Source organism: Diplotaxodon limnothrissa, linkage group LG12 (genome assembly GCF_057381915.1).
Source record: "Diplotaxodon limnothrissa isolate DT_005_m linkage group LG12, D_limnothrissa_male_GT1.1, whole genome shotgun sequence".
In the NCBI taxonomy this organism is placed as follows: domain Eukaryota; kingdom Metazoa; phylum Chordata; class Actinopteri; order Cichliformes; family Cichlidae; genus Diplotaxodon; species Diplotaxodon limnothrissa.
In genome coordinates, this window is record NC_140607.1 from 2,295,518 (window position 1) to 2,311,085 (window position 15,568).

Here is a 15,568-nt window from a genome sequence, read left to right on the forward strand (position 1 = left end):
CTTTCCAATGCTGTAAAACTGGCATTTTAAAATGGGACACTTCATGGTCTGACTTCCTTTTAGCGGCAGCAGAAGTGGACCCTAGAGGAACTGCAGTGATGGTTTGAACTTATAAAGCTTCAGTGTTTTTTCTGCTTGTTTGTTACCCCTTTAAAGAAAATGGAAATTGGAAAAGAAAAATGCAAACCCACACAGATTAGAAGTGTGTGTCCACAATTTATAAACTAAGGTGGATTCACAGTGCCTAGTTTTGGTCATCTAAAATTATTCAGACCCCATTCAGATTGACACCCCCATTGACCCCAATCTTTCTCCCTTTTTTGCCGTATTTTTCAAATAACCTATATTTGACTACAGTGTAATAAAACTGGAAATTCTGTTTTTGGCGTGACACACCACTATTTTAGTGGCCCCCATATGGCCAGCCTTATGAAAAAGGTCTGGAGGTGCCCCTGATGACCATGCAGGTAATGGTTTTGGAGTTATAACGGGGAAGGCTGATATGTTTTGGTCGATGTGTCAGGGTTTTTTTTCCTAGCAGTAAACAAGAAAGATAAACGTAAAGGTAAATTACAGGATCACGTAGTCTAGAGCCGTCTGTGTGAAGTAGTTTGGCTGTTTAGTTGGGTTTGAAAAACAGCACCTGCCTACATTTGTTTCAAATTCTGCACATTTGGTTAGAAAATCAACGTTACCTGATTTTTCCCCACACTTCTGACACTACTGTGGCAATATAACTCTGATATGCAAAGATTTTGCACACGTCCCATGTCCTGAGATCAGGAAATGACAATAATACAGTTGTACTTTTTTTGTTTAGCGGCTTCATTTGGTCTGTGATTATATCAAAGTTATATAAAAGTGTCTCTTTTCATTTGTTTGTACCCGTTTTTCTTCCGGGGGGTGTTCCACTGGAAGCGATCGTACTGCGTGGGTGGGTGTGTTGTTCAGTCCTCCGCGCCACGGTGGCGCTGTTTGCACGGTGAGAAACTGAAATGACGAAGAAAAAAATCTCCGGAAACTGCTTTTTGTGAGCACGCGGTGCGTCCGGCCTTTCCGACGGAGCAGCGAAAAGGAACATGGTGGGGGACTCTCACTCTTCGACTAACTGCCAATTTTTGGTCTTTAAGAGCCGCAGAAACCCGTCTGTTTCGTGCTATATGCGTTCATAAACTTCTTGGGTACTTGTTAGTGCGTATGTTGACAGGCAGGCTGCTACCAGAATAGAATAAAATGATTTATTACGGAGCGCTCGTACCGACCAGCGCCGCTCAGCTGAGTTGCTAACCTGAAGCTAGTGGAAAAAATAGCGACAAGTATCTACTGCTGCTGGGTAGTTGAACCGAAGCATTTGGTACAAATAACGTGTCCTTGTTAATACTGGTAGCAAGTAGCTTGAATATTTCCCCTAAGTAATGCGAATGTGTAACGTACGGATGATAATGTTAGATAGTGTTGCGTTGTGCGTGTTAGCCGAACCGATGGCGTGTTAATGCCCATGCTCTCCTTACAACGTGTTTGCTTGTTTTCTGTCATTCAGGCCAAAATCAAGGCAAGAGATCTGCGGGGCAAGAAGAAGGAGGAGCTGCTGAAGCAGCTCGACGACCTAAAAAATGAGTTGTCCCAGCTGCGAGTGGCCAAGGTTACTGGTGGAGCTGCTTCCAAACTCTCCAAGATGTGAGTACTGAACATAAATCCTACTGAACCAAACCAACCCAGATGATCTTTAACCGGTCAGATAGATACTTGTAGTCAGGGATGCATGGGATGTCATTCACTTAGCATCTGATAGCACTTGAGTAAATACTTTCCCAACCACAGTTGCAATGAGAAATGTTTAGTTTTGCTGTTGTTTCGCTGGGTTAATCTAGCTAATAGGTTTGGATTCCATGGCTCACTGCTGTCACTTGAAGAAGTACAGAATAAGTATTGACCATAAAGTCAGCAAGTTCAGAGTTGGCACACTATGAAAGAGTTGTCCTGGGGATACATTTCTTTGCTATAGGTAACCCCATCTAAAGAGAAACTTGCATGTAGTTTAACAGAAGTTTACATGGATGTTGAGTCATTTGAGTAACATGTGACTGCTCAGACTTCTAGCTCTGGCTGATTTGTTTGCCGTGTCCCTTTTAATGTGTTTAGGAAGCAATATTCTATTAAAATGTGTAATTGAAATACCTGAGAGTGAATATGAACAATGACTTAAAAGCTAAGAAGAGCAAATGAAGAAACAATATAACCAAAAATGATTGTTTAAAGACCCACGGATTTGTCTTTAAGTCTTCATTTTTGCCTTAACATTGACTTTGGTCCAGTATTTTAAAAGCGTGTTTGTATATTGATGTGTGGTTCACTCTGTTTTTGTTGCCTGACCTGAAATACATGCACAACAAGACATTTGTTAGAATCATTGCAGTGTTTTTAAGTACATTAAAACAGCTAATGTGCTCTTGTCTTGGACACTTTCCTAAGTGGTTGCACGGCTGACTTTGCTGTTTATTCTTCACAGCCGTGTTGTTCGCAAGTCCATCGCCAGAGTCCTGACTGTAATCAACCAGACACAGAAGGAGAATCTGAGGAAGTTCTATAAGGTGAGCCCCTCCAGCTGTTCCCATGTTAAAACACACACATCTGCCTGCTTCAAACTCCTTCGGTTCTTGCTGATGCATCGCAGCTGATTACCAAAATTACTTGTGACTGTATTTGATATTAAGAAGTAAGAATTCTAAATAAGGCACGGCTGTGATTAGCCTGCTCTTCGTACCAGTAAGAATTACAAGTTAATTAAATGTTTTTGTTACTTCAATTTGATAAAATAAAGTTTGTTTCCACCAACATCAATTAAATTCATAACAGCCAATCGGTTGTTTGACTAAAACAAGTAATCACTGTTATTAACAACAAGATTACCAAGATTACATAAGCACAGGGTATAAAAGCTGTGATGCTTTGACATGAGCCAGAATAACATTTAGAAACTTCTCCTGTGTCACTCTTTGTTCAGTTACATGTTGTAAGGTTTTAGTCAGTGTAATCACAGTGTGATGCTCTGATGCATTAATGCATCCGGATGCAGCCATGCTGAGTTCTTGTGTTTGCAGTGAACCCTCACGCAAAACATTTTGCTCTCTAAAACATGACACATCCGTGCTTGCAGATGGATTTTTATTGTGATTTATGCTTTTTAGCTTGACTGAAACATAACCGTTTTTGCAGGGCAAGAAGTACAAGCCCCTGGATCTGAGACCCAAGAAGACCAGAGCTCTGCGCCGCCGGCTCAACAAGCACGAAGAGAGCCTGCGCACCAAGAAACAGCAGAAGAAAGACCTCCTCTACTCGGTCCGCAAATATGCCGTCAAAGCTTAGAGGCATTTTCTAGTAACAAAATAAAATCTTTGGAACGTACTGTTTGTGTTGTTTCTCCATAAACACTTAAATACATACATGAACCAGACCATGTTTCTATGTCATAGTAACGTTGCTCTTTAGTGTCTCTGTTACAGTCAGAGGGATCGTATTTTGTCTGGAGCCTCTTAAAAAAAATAAAAGTAGGCTCTGCTCCTCATTTGAACACAGTCTCTGCTGTGGAGCTATAATCACTTTTTTCTGACCTATCCTAACTATACAGGATTTCTAAGGACTTGCATCGTGGGCTTGTTTAAATGGGGGAAAAATCTCACTTTTGAACCCAATGGGGTTTTTTTGGGTGGGGGCCTTCAAAAAGGAGATGCCTGAAGTTAATTTCAGCAGCAATTCAAAGGGACATTCTGTGTTTATCAATCTAATGACCTGTGTATAGCCAAAAACACCACTAGAGGGCAGCACAGTCAGGGCAGTAACATCCCAAATACTGAATGACTCGTGCTGTGAATTTGTGAAGTCTTTATTTCAAAGGCACTGTGGCAACTACGAACAACTTAGTCGTAGCATCTGCTTAATATCAGATCTGTCATGTCTACCAACAGCAGCTCAGTGATGGTGCTGGGTTAACTGGCACAACGCTGGAAGTCTCACTGCAGCCAATAACATGTTTTTCACAACAGGAGCTGGTACACGGTGTTTGGGGACATACATTTATACCATTAGTCAGCAAACAGTGCCTCACGATATATGAACTTAAACTATTTAAAGTTATACAACCATTTAACTTTGTGTTTTTTAGGGCAACATGATGATTTCTGCCACAAACAAACACGCACATTTATTTATTTATTTATTTATTTTTTGCCTGTCCCGTTTGGCTCTTTTGCATCAGAATTGTTGTCTAAAGGCAAAGAAAGATGCCCAACGGATTTACTTTACCAAACTGACCATCCCAGCCTTGCCGTAATGGTCCATTTGATTCACCTTTTATTGTTTATTTTATTTTCACTTACTGAATACGGGACAGACTTGACTGGGGGAAAGAAGGGGAGAAAGAAAGAGGGAAAGAGAAACAGCTGAGAAGAGGGACGGGGGAGAAGGGCAAAAGACAAAAACCAACAGAACGGGCAGAGAAAAAAAATGCATATATCAATCACCTGGATCACCTGTTGAGAAAGAAAAAAGAAAGCAAGCAGAAGAGAACAAGAGTAATAGAATAAACAGCATCACAATGATATATGGGAATATGACAGTAAATACTAAATGTTAAACATTATTGTGCAGCACATAAGATCAACAGAACACAGTGTGCTTTGAGGTAGGAGCCAAAAAGGGTGTAGTTTGTGGGTGTGATCACCCGTGTGTACACCTGTGAGCATGAACGCGCTTGTTTTTTGTTTTTTAAAAGGTTCCTTCATGTAATGATCTGCTAGAGGGTGTGGGGGGGCCACAGCCCCGTCCTCCAGGGCGTGAAGCAGGTGTGGAGGAGATCAAAACTCCAGACATCCAGAGGCCCCCAGAACACAAGAGACCAAGGAAGACCAACAGAGGGGCAGCCGCGCCACTGTCCCAGAAAGAGCTGAGGAGAGTCCCAGATGAGGGCTCACTCAGCAGCCGCGGAGCAGAAGCCAGGGGGAGTTGCAGTGACGCGCCCGTGAGCTCCGCCGGCAGCCAGCCGTGGCTGAGTGACCGAGCCCCAGGCCCAGAGGCCGAGGGCACCCCACCTCCGAAGTGGCCCGAGCGAGCCCCAGGCTATGAACTTAAACTATTTAAAGTTATACAACCATTTAACTTTGTGTTTTTTAGGGCAACATGATGATTTCTGCCACAAACAAACACGCACATTTAAATAGATCTGAAAAGACAATCAATTCATATCAGACTGAAGTGGTTTAGAATTAATACAAAAGGCAAAAATTGATGACATGCAGCTCCCGCACCGCCTGCTTCATGTACTTTGGGTTCTGTCTTTCATGCTGATGCGACTTTACACGTACAGCTTATCTAAACAACTATCTAACCCTTGATGGCAGTGATGTTCCCTGTTGCAAGCAGCCTCTTTCAGGAGGATAACAAACCCTGCTGTACTGAAAACATTATTCGGGAAGGGTTTGAGGAACATGAAGACGAGCTCTCCATATTATCTAGATTCCATCGATCTCAGCATCTGTTGGATGTGTTTGATTGACAGATCCAAACTCTATAGAAGCTCTACCTTGTTCACAGGCTCAGTTAAATCTTATGTATATAGAACCAAATCACAGCCACAGTTGCCTCAAGGCGTTTCATACTGTAAAGAGCCTACAATATTAATAATTAGCACCTGTAATAGTACCTCACAGCACATAACTCGCCCCTGTCCATTGCTGCGGCTCACACCGCCAGTATGATCCCTAACGCTGTCTTCCTCACACTATCTGTTTGTTTGGGCCTGTTTTGCCCGACTGCCTCCTCTCATGGGAGATCTGCTAAGAAGGCAGGCTGCTTCAGAGTCAACAGCTGCAAATGCATCATGGAGAATGGCAGCGGAGTTATAAACCTGAAGGCTATGGAAGATGCAGACGGCTTCCTGGGTCGTTTGAAGCCCGTGGCAGCAGGCAGTGTGGTCCCGGTGGACACAGAGGTCCTCCTGTCCTTCAGCCCCTGCCAGCATTTCTCCCTGCCGGATGACTTCACAGGAAGTGACTGCACCGATGTCGCAGCATGCCTCATTGTCAGGTAGAACAGACGCATTACTCTAACGAGCATGTAGATTTATGTCACACCAACTGTAGAGACTATTCGCCTCAGCACGTCTCTCTCTGTGAATTTGAGCTGTGAACAGTTCCCACCTGACTGTTTTAACCTCTGGTAAACATTTCGATAAACTCCAGTGGTTTCCACCATTGATTAAGGCTTCCTTTGTACTCTGTGTTGGCATCCAATCCCAGGAAATGTTGAACTGTAGACACTTTGATTCCTTCACCCTGCAGTCATTTTTGAAGGAAACGTCTTGATTTATGTAAAGGAAACACAAACACAAGGCCGTGGCTCACAGCTTATTGAGTTTTCAGAAAACATTAAACGTTAAACATCTTTCTTCCGTAGTTGTAGACCTGCTTTGTGAATGTGAGCATAGGTTTTCTCTGGAGCACTCACGGATGCCTTACACGTCTCGCACGGGATATTTTAACTGTAAGACAGCAAGTTTCCCACATTCTAGTTGTTAATGCACCACTTGACCTTTTCCAACATCAGTATCGATGTCTTTAAAGGAACGCATGCTCAAACAAAATTAGCACTGGCTGACATAAACTGGAAAAAACTGCTGTGAGGTTTCTGTTCTGGATTGCTTTAAAAATTCTCTGCAGGTTTCTCAGGTAATTTTATCCTGATTGTCCTATTTTGTAAACATGTTTGACTCTGTTGTGCTGTGTTGTGTTTTCATCCTTCCAGAGATGGTTACGCATTGAGCTGACTGGTCTAACATCAGGCTTGTCTCGTGTCTTCATGAATGTGCATGTTCAGCTATAGTAAATGTGTTTTAATAGCTGAAAGAACCTTGAAAAACTCTCCAAACGCTGCTCATCACACTCTCCTGTTCCTCACTGAGGACTGTTGTCGTAGTTCATCTGTTGTAAATGTATGTGTTCTAAATATTGGGGGAGTGTGTCCCCAGCGCTCCCGCCTGAAATCTACACCATGTCGTGACTCAAGAGGCTGTGCAGCTGCTGACTGAGATCACAGCGCTGTGTGTGTTCTTGGTGTTTGGGAGTAAAAAAGGCCCGTGGCTGAAGAACCAGCCCAGTTAAAGGAATTTACTGAGAGACGTTATAGTCTTATAGAAGTCATCTCTTTCCTTCAGTCTTACTCGGGGATGAATGTACAATATTGTGCAAAATTCTCAACCCACCCCTCGTTTCTTTATATTTTACCCCCTTTAATGGGATGTGTTTTTCTTGCCATTGAAAATATGCAGTTGTAGACTAATTGTTGCCTCTTTGGGTTTGATGTGTCAGGCGTTCTTTGGTCATTTTCTTTTTTTACTGAATTCACAAAAGTCTCCATCTGATAATTTAAACAACTTGTTTCCTCTAAATCCTCTTAAAGTGATGTTTGGTCATTTGTGATGAAGGTCAGTGGGTTTTTCCCCATAAATGTTGTCAGGTTAGACTTGAAGTCTTTCAGTCGATTGCTGTGAGTGTGTGTGTGTGTGTGTGTGTGTGTGTGTGTGTGTGTGTGTGTGTGTGTGTGTGTGTGTGTGTGTGTCGACACTGTAGCATTATTTCAGTACAGGTAAACTGAAAAGTTGTGAAGTGCAGTAGTTCAAAGTACTAACAATGAGAGGTGAAAGTAGTTCTTTACCTTACTCACTAACATGTGATATGACAAGCAGTTAAAGTTAGTACCTAAAACTGGTCAGATCTTTGCAAACACTAATAAAGAATGAAAGCCACTGTGAAATCTCCATCCATCTTCTTCCTCCTATGCAGAGCAGGGTCGCAGAGAAGCCCAGACCTCCCTCTCCCCACACACCTCCTCCGGCTTGTCGGGGAACACCACGGCGTTCCCGGCCAGTCGAGAAATATCATCTCTGCAGCGCTACCACTACATTGGACACTGATGTGTCACTCCATACACATCAGTTGTCCAACTGAGTGGACATGTAGTAAACTCTTTGAAAAGTACATGTTTAAAAAAATGAAGTTTTAAAATCATAATTCATACACGACACGTTTAAACTCCTCCAACTGAATTCGTACTTAAAAAAAAACACCAGCAAAGAGGTGTGAGGATGCTTAGAATTTGAAACTGTGATCCTGAAAACATTCACCGCTACAGGGTTTATTTTGTATTTTATTAAATATGCTTTTAAAACAGAGAATTTGAGATTATTTTATCACTAGAAGAAAAGAAGTTTTTCTGCTTTACAAATGTGGCAGTTGGCTCAATCCCTCTGCTGTTCGTCTTCTTCTCCTGTCTCAGCTCACAACAAGCTCCCAATGACAGTCGTGCATTACCACTGTAATCCAAATCAGTCCACGTCTGTCAACCAAGAGCAGAGCCTGAGCAGCAGGGAGCCCCTGCAGATCTGGGTGGAGAGCCTCTGTGCTTGTCCTGTGCCGTGGGAGACCTGGGTGTAGGCACCATCTTCCTCATCATCCTCTCCTTCAGTGCAGCTGCATACTTCCTCCTTGGTAATGGTTTGAGTCCAATAAGTAATCCAAACCTAACAACTTATAAAATGTTGTTCCATTTTATCATCATGTTCACTCCTCAGCAGGAGCATGAAAGTGTTGCTTGGATTCCAAACAACATCATTTAGTGATGATGTTTATTGTAGATCAGATGTCACAAAGTCCACGACTGTTCAAGATGAAAGTGATACAAAGCAAATAGTGAGACTGTATACAAGTAACAGAGTCCAAACATCAGGTCGTGCTCATTTAATTTTCATTTAATGTGCAAAGTTTTGTTTAAAAAAAGTTTATAGTTTCTTCCCATCTTCTGTCGGCGAGAGGGGAACGTAGATGCTCATATAAACAAGTTTCCAGTAATGGCATCAGTTGATGTAGAAGTAATCCCTGTGAGCCCAAAGCTCAGGCTCTCGTCTGCTCTAAATCCTTGTTTCTGCTTGTGTGTCAGTGAGCGTCGCTCCCAGCTGTTCTTCTTCCTGCTGACAGGCTCCTGTGCACTGAGACCCTTTCGCAGCAGCAGTGGTGCCCAGATCTCTCCAGAGCACAGCGTGTGGTGCATGATCTGCTACCTGTTTGCCGACAGGAGGCCAGCAAGAAGACGCGACACAGATGCGACAGATTGCACGCAGGACGCCGAACACTGCAGCTCGCCTCGGCCTGGCTCTATTCTACAGTGTGCTTAAAGCACAATGAGAAGAATCACACACCTCTTACAGAACAAGTCAGACCCTACAGCTGATTTGTTGAATGCTTAATAAAAGACACTTTAACACTAACAACCAGCAGTGACGATAGCAATAACATACTGTCACCTTAAAAGGAGAACTTTAACTTGAGCCAAGAAGTTTTTCTTTGTACAATTAACAAATCAAAGGAAACAGAAATGTAACTCCAGCTCATTCATTTTCCACTGCTGCTGGAATAATTGGGACTTTAAACTGAGAATATTCAGTCAATCAAGAGCTTTGATGTGAAAATGCATGTTTGGGTTGCCTTTTTTATTGAGCCACGAGATGGCAGTAATTTACAGGATGGATGCAAACAGTCATGAGAGAAACTTGGCAGACGCTGTTTTAGCTGTAATGAAAGAAAGGACTGACGGTACGTGAGTAATGAATGATCGAACACTGCTCATCCTGCTTGTCCTGACAGAAGGCTGCTGCTTTAGAGAGGAGAGTGACTGAAAAACAGGCTTTTTCATTGTTTTCTGACACATCACTGAGTCCCTATTGACTCTCATGTTAAAAGACTAAAGTACAGCAATAACCTGTAACTTGGCCACTTGGGTTTATAAAGCCTTAAAGTTAGAACAGTGACTACAATAACCACCAGGTGCACCAACAGCAGCAGCTGTAGCTGATAGCGGACTGCCTGTCAGCAGACAACCATGGACTGTGTACTTTGGATCATTTGTTTCCAGAAGGACCGCTGACGCAGAAAAATCACACATAGTTATTATAAATACAAGTAAAACAAATGAGTTCTTTGTTTTATATACTAAGAAACAAACGTCTTTAACGAGACAAAATAATACACAAATTCTTCTTTCTATTCATTGATGGCTTCTCAGTTATTACAACACAAAACACATAATCAGGTAAACTGAATAATCATGAATCCTAAATCAGTCCAACATCCGTGTGGATGGAAGAAAAGCTGAATGTGGAGCATAACAAAATAAAATGTACAAAGTCATTGACAAACCTATGTAGCTGTAGTTACAGGTGAACACACCTGAGTAACACGGCCTTCAAACGGACTGTTTGCAGTCTGGAAGTGCTTGATCAGCTCGTCACAGGACTTCAGTGAACTCTGTGGTTTCTATCGCTCTAATAAACTCTTTGGTTGTTTGTTAGCCGTGTCCTGTTCTCTTCATCCTCACGTTTTTCTAGTTTGTCGCTACAGCTGTCATTTGTCCAGGTTTTATTTTGAAACAACACTCCTGCTCCACTAACAGTATATGTTGGCATGTCAGTTGTCCACAGAGATCTCATTAGTTTGACATTTTCTCAGGTGTCCCTGCAGTGCATAAACACCGTCGTCCCTCAGAGGTCACCCAGCTCTCTGAGCAGAGCGTTGATATATATCTGAGGAGAAACTACACCACCTCATTAGGTGTGTTTGTGTGCGCTGGTCATGTGGTGATTCTTTTGGGGTTAAACTGACTCAGAAGGTTGTGATCAGCTGGTGATGTGCTGTGGACTGCTGAGTCCTGGATTAGGCTCGTCTTCACTGGTGTGTGACACGTGTGAGATGGTTAGTTTGACCTCACGTTCTTCACCGCTGGTCTCCTCTGATAAATTCCTGCAAGGAAACACAATGAATATGTCCCAGTTTGAACCAGTATGATAAGTGTGCGTGGTACATAGTGTATAGTATATGTTTTTGTGCGTATGCAGGAGTACCTTAGCTGTTCCTACGAGATGTTTTCGACTATTTTTAAAAGCTAACTAATGTTTTGTTTTCTAGTTTGTCACTGATCTTCACCACATCGGGAATAAAACGTCTCTAGCTAGGATGTAATGGTACAATAATTCCATCGTTCCTTTCAGAAGTTTTTGTTTTTTACTGATGATCCTTTGAGAAATGTAATAAAAACACTCACAGCAGCAGGGGGCAGCATGTTACCAGCGACTGGGTTGAGATATTCTGTCCTCAAGAACAAGAATATAAATAAGAAGAAACTGAAATAAATAAGAAGATGTTCTTAATGGTTAAATTCTGCGTACACCCTCTTGTGATACAGTTTCATGTTATATAAGCACAGCTCTGTCGTGGTCCAATATCAGCTCCTATCTCCTGAACACACTGATGGGAATAATATGCAGTCATTCTGCTTACACCCGGCTGTGTGGGATTACTGCTCTTGGCTCTGAGAAACAAGACAATGTTGTACATGCTTGATGAACACCCAGTTCCAGTGAATCCCAGGGTCTCCCCCTGTCACTGCACTGGTATTTTACAGAGTTTCTTTTTATAAAACATCCTGTAACTTTATCCTTTTTCCTTCTTTGTTGCATGGAATAATGCCATGGATATAACAAATCCCATTTAGGCCCAGCGGACATGACTTTCCATGCACTGCAGTTGCTCTAATTGCTTGGGAAAATAGTTTTTGTCTCCCCACCCTCGTGCTGACATCACTTCTGAGACCTGTTTGGGAAAGGAGGGTGAAAACTACAAATGTTTATCCCAAACAAAGCTGAAAGTGATGCAGATTCATCGTTTCCTATGACTTAGAACAGCCTCTGTGCTCATACCTCATCTCCCGTCCGTCTGTGTCCTGCTTCTCATCTTCACACAGTGATGACGGCAGATATAGATGGAGCTCTGAAACCTTTGTGGAAGCAGGATGTGTGTGTCGAGCCGGCCTCTCGCTGTCGCAGGGGGTTCTCGAGGTCTCTGTGCAGAGTATGTGTTTCAAAGAGTTTATCACTCTAAGACACGCAGCTTTGAACTTAGACACATCTACACTGCAGATGTCATTTACCGCTTGATCTGGGTGATAGATTGGGCATGACTACATCTGAACAACTGTGTCTGCTTATCACTAGAGGATATCCAAAAGGCAATTACCCAAACTGCAGCAAAAACATCCATTAATCCAAATACAGCAAAGCCAATAGAAAAATAGAGAAAGAATGCAAAACAGAGACTTTCATGTCAGTTGACAATGAAATGAGATTATTTGCTAAAGTCACCACAAACATCTGTTTCTCTCCAAAGCCAGAAGAAGAATTCATATACGCATGTTGTCTGGATATGATTATAGAGATTTACAGGCAGATGGAAGCTGTTGTGTTTGTGTGCATGTGTGTTGATCAAAAGCTCTTTTAAGTGGTTAGCAGTGTGAAAAAACAGCAGCTTTAGCCATCATTGCTAAACGTACACATGAATACCACCAGATAGTTCTCAATAATAAAGACGATATTGTGTTTGTTTGATCAAATCCCCAAATCACATCTGGTTTATTTTCATCAATCAAACTGTAGAATTTCTCAAAGCTGAACATCAAAGACGTTTCTTAAATACCTATACATGAATCTGAATGACATCTACGTCTTACTTCAAAGAGCATTTACTGGGGTCAGGGTTGAGTTTGCTTAAAAATCATAGTTTTAAAACCATGAGGTTACATTTCAAAGGATTCATTTTGACATTTTCGTTTAAGAACTTTTATAATTGATTGATCCAAATGGTAACATTGTTATGAACAGAGGGACGTTAACTGAAGCCTAAGCCTGTGGGATGGATGAATTTGAAGAGGCTGTGATTCTGTCTTGATTGGTATCAATAAGACAGAATCAGTCTGCTGTTAATGTGGGACTGAATGGGCTCAAGCTGTGAATGAGATGTTTCTAATAATGTTTTTAATGATATGGAAAAAAACTGTAAACATATCTTATTTTTATTTCTGCAAACACAGAACTACTTAAATTCAGTTCAGCATAAGTTGAAACAGAACTTTTTAGCATCAATAGCGAGGCAGTTGATGCAGGACAGCGATCGCCTTCTGACTGTGGTGGTCACTGCACTGAAATACTGAATATGAACACTTGAATGTATCACACATTTTTCCTGGTTGCAATCCTATTTGTACTTTAGTGTGACTGAACTATAGGACTGCGCTTTGTAATATGTCACATGACCAAATGATACAAACTCCCCTAGAACTTAATGGGATTTTAATGTGTTTTGTTTGAAACAACAGTGAAATCATAGAAAGAAGAAATAACTGTAATATAAGTCATTTTAAATAGTGTGATGTTAAGCTGTGCATGCATGTCTGCATTTAAAAGGAAAGTACACACAAATAAGACTGCAAGTCATTTCAAGCAGTGTGTAACTTCCAAGCAATTCAGTGGAAAAACAACATTTTCCCATCTTTATATTCACTGTGCTTTTAGTGCCAATGACTATGTTGTACATGTGGCTTAACCTTGGCTTTCTCTATTTGGATTATGCATTGTATTGGTTTGCATCACAGATGTTTAATTAGTCAGTTGTCCTTTTGTACTAAAAACATAAGAACTGATTCCACTTTTCATATTAGAAAAATAAATAAACAGCAGCAAATACTGCAGGACATAGGCCCATGTTATCTTATAATGATGGAGCCAAGGCAAAATGAAAGAAATAATAACTTTTCAAAAATATTTATATTCAAACCAAAGTGTAAGTGAGAATAAATAGAGTTGTGTGGAGCATTTTTCATCGTTTTGGCCTGTTAAACAAACATATTTGTGGATCTAGTGTAGAGTAATCACTAGAATTAAACAAATGTAACATGTAATGAAGGCTGTGTGCCTGCTGTGGAGTGAAAACTGAAAACACATTGTGAACGTCATTAGCACTGGACGTGCTTTTGGATTCACTCACCTGTTCTTTCATCGACTGGATCTTTGCTTTGGCCCACAGTGGGAGCTCCACTTTGTGAGGTCGTCTCAGGTCTGCTCCCAGTTTTGGACCTTGATGCTGGTTTTGCTCTGCTTTCCAGCCTCAGCCTGATGCTGCTGAGCAGTTTCTCATCTCCTCCCCCTCTGCTCTGTGGGATCACCCTTCCACTGCTGGGCCTCTGCAGGAGGGGGCAGCAGTACCCCTGCACTGTCACAGAAAATTGGAAAATTAATCTTCATCATATTATATACAATATTTAGCAAAACAAATGGGAATAACTCCATACATCACAAAACAAGACAGGTTTTATTCTCCTGACATTTACACTTGTCTTTTCCTTTGGGTTATGGTTAGTTATCAATGTGCCACTGCCAAAGAACCTTTATAGGTATGTTAAGGAAAAGGGAGACCCTGGAGATGGCGGCATCATATTCCACATTGAGATAAATATCTTGTGAGTGCCTTCTTAAGTGGAAGCTCAAACTTTTATAAAGTAAACTAACGTGAAAAGAAAGAAAACTTTACTGTTAATCACAACTGAAGGTGTGCTGTGGTATCAGGCAGCAACAATGTTGCCAGTTCAGTCTTGTAACAGGTGGAACTGTCGTGGATCACATTTGTTCCTTGAAGTCAAATAAAACACTGTGATAAAACATTACAACATGTGACGTATGGAAAACCATTTCACAGGAATATTTATCTTTCCACTGGAACTGGTCTGTGAAACACTGACTGCAATCACAGCATGTTGTCAAGACTGGACCAAGGTCCTGCACCATGAGTAAAATAAAATAAAAACAAAAAAACAATATAAATAATTTACAAAGAAAAGGGAATAAAAATAAAAATTGAGTAAAAATATAGTAACTAATATAACATATAAATGATAGTCAATAATAACAAAATAATAGAAGTGAAAGATAAGCACTGCAGAAAACGACACGTTACGTTAAAGCTAGTCTGAAGCTGAACAACCTCATGAAAAGAAGTATGTTTTCAGTTGGGAACTGAAGACTGATAGTGAGGTAGAGGAGCTAATCTGAAGAGGGAGAAGCTTCCAGAGTTTTGGGGCTGTGACTGAGAATGTACAAGCCAAGCAGGAATTTATAATTACTGGAAGGTACTGAGAAATAAAGTTAGCAGCATGGGACGCAGAACTGCTAGATACCAGGGAGTGAGGCCATGTGAGCACTCACAATATTTTAAAACTGATACTACACACCTTGGAGGCCCAAACGCTCAGAGTCTCTGGACGAAAGCCACGTGCCAGTAGACGTCCTCAGTCTTGGTGGAAGGAGGTGGAGTCCTGTACCCGCTTGAAAGGATTTGGACTGAACGTTCCTTCTTTGCTCACTGTGGTCATTCATGCTTTCACCTCTATCACAGTGCTGCTGTCATTCATCTGTCAGCAAACATGCAAAGACAGACAGGACACAGGCAGTGAGCATCAAATGTACTTTCACTAGGTTTGTTTTTGAACGCTATTACACTAAGCACTTTTATGGGCCTTGCAATTCTCATGAAATTAAGGAGTTACATGAAAAAAATACTTCTAAGAATCTGAACTTAGTAGGAGCTGAAACATATGTATATATCTCTATATAATATATAGAGATATATATATAAAAAAT

At 41.4% G+C, this 15,568-nt stretch overlaps 3 protein-coding genes across 3 annotated transcripts; 2 read left to right on the top strand and 1 right to left on the bottom strand.

The window, feature by feature from the left end:
* Positions 1-1,021: 1,021 nt before the first annotated feature.
* On the top strand, positions 1,022-3,367 carry rpl35 (ribosomal protein L35). The gene is made up of 4 exons (XM_085367767.1): positions 1,022-1,082; positions 1,541-1,677; positions 2,510-2,591; positions 3,217-3,367. Exons 1-4 carry the CDS (start codon positions 1,080-1,082, stop codon positions 3,364-3,366), a joined length of 372 nt encoding a protein of 123 aa, XP_085223893.1. The 5' UTR covers positions 1,022-1,079; the 3' UTR covers position 3,367.
* A 2,382-nt stretch (positions 3,368-5,749) lies between these two features.
* On the top strand, positions 5,750-9,223 carry LOC146620652 (uncharacterized). The gene is given in 6 exon segments (XM_085367688.1): positions 5,750-6,081; positions 6,714-6,722; positions 6,799-6,803; positions 8,329-8,457; positions 8,460-8,540; positions 9,027-9,223. Coding segments are annotated over 6 exon segments (753 nt in total).
* Positions 9,224-10,720: 1,497 nt separating this feature from the next.
* Positions 10,721-15,304, bottom strand: LOC146620653 (uncharacterized). Its single transcript, XM_085367177.1, has 4 exons — positions 15,160-15,304; positions 13,920-14,144; positions 11,801-11,942; positions 10,721-10,844 (listed from the first exon to the last, which is right to left on the bottom strand). Exons 1-4 carry the CDS (start codon positions 15,302-15,304, stop codon positions 10,721-10,723), a joined length of 636 nt encoding a protein of 211 aa, XP_085223303.1.
* Between the last annotated feature and the right edge of the window lie 264 nt (positions 15,305-15,568).

Excerpts from the sequence above, each read along its gene's own strand:
- rpl35 (XM_085367767.1), top strand. Across the intron at positions 1,678-2,509 it reads GCTTCCAAACTCTCCAAGAT|CCGTGTTGTTCGCAAGTCCA; the intron begins GTGAGTACTGAA and ends TATTCTTCACAG. Across the intron at positions 2,592-3,216 it reads ATCTGAGGAAGTTCTATAAG|GGCAAGAAGTACAAGCCCCT; the intron begins GTGAGCCCCTCC and ends CCGTTTTTGCAG.
- LOC146620653 (XM_085367177.1), bottom strand. The coding sequence starts at position 15,304 with ATGAATGACCACAGTGAGCAAAGAAGGAACGTTCAGTCCAAATCCTTT. Across the intron at positions 14,145-15,159 it reads TGAGCGTTTGGGCCTCCAAG|TGCAGGGGTACTGCTGCCCC; the intron begins GTGTGTAGTATC and ends TTTCTGTGACAG. Across the intron at positions 11,943-13,919 it reads TCCAGTCGATGAAAGAACAG|AGACCTCGAGAACCCCCTGC; the intron begins GTGAGTGAATCC and ends TACTCTGCACAG.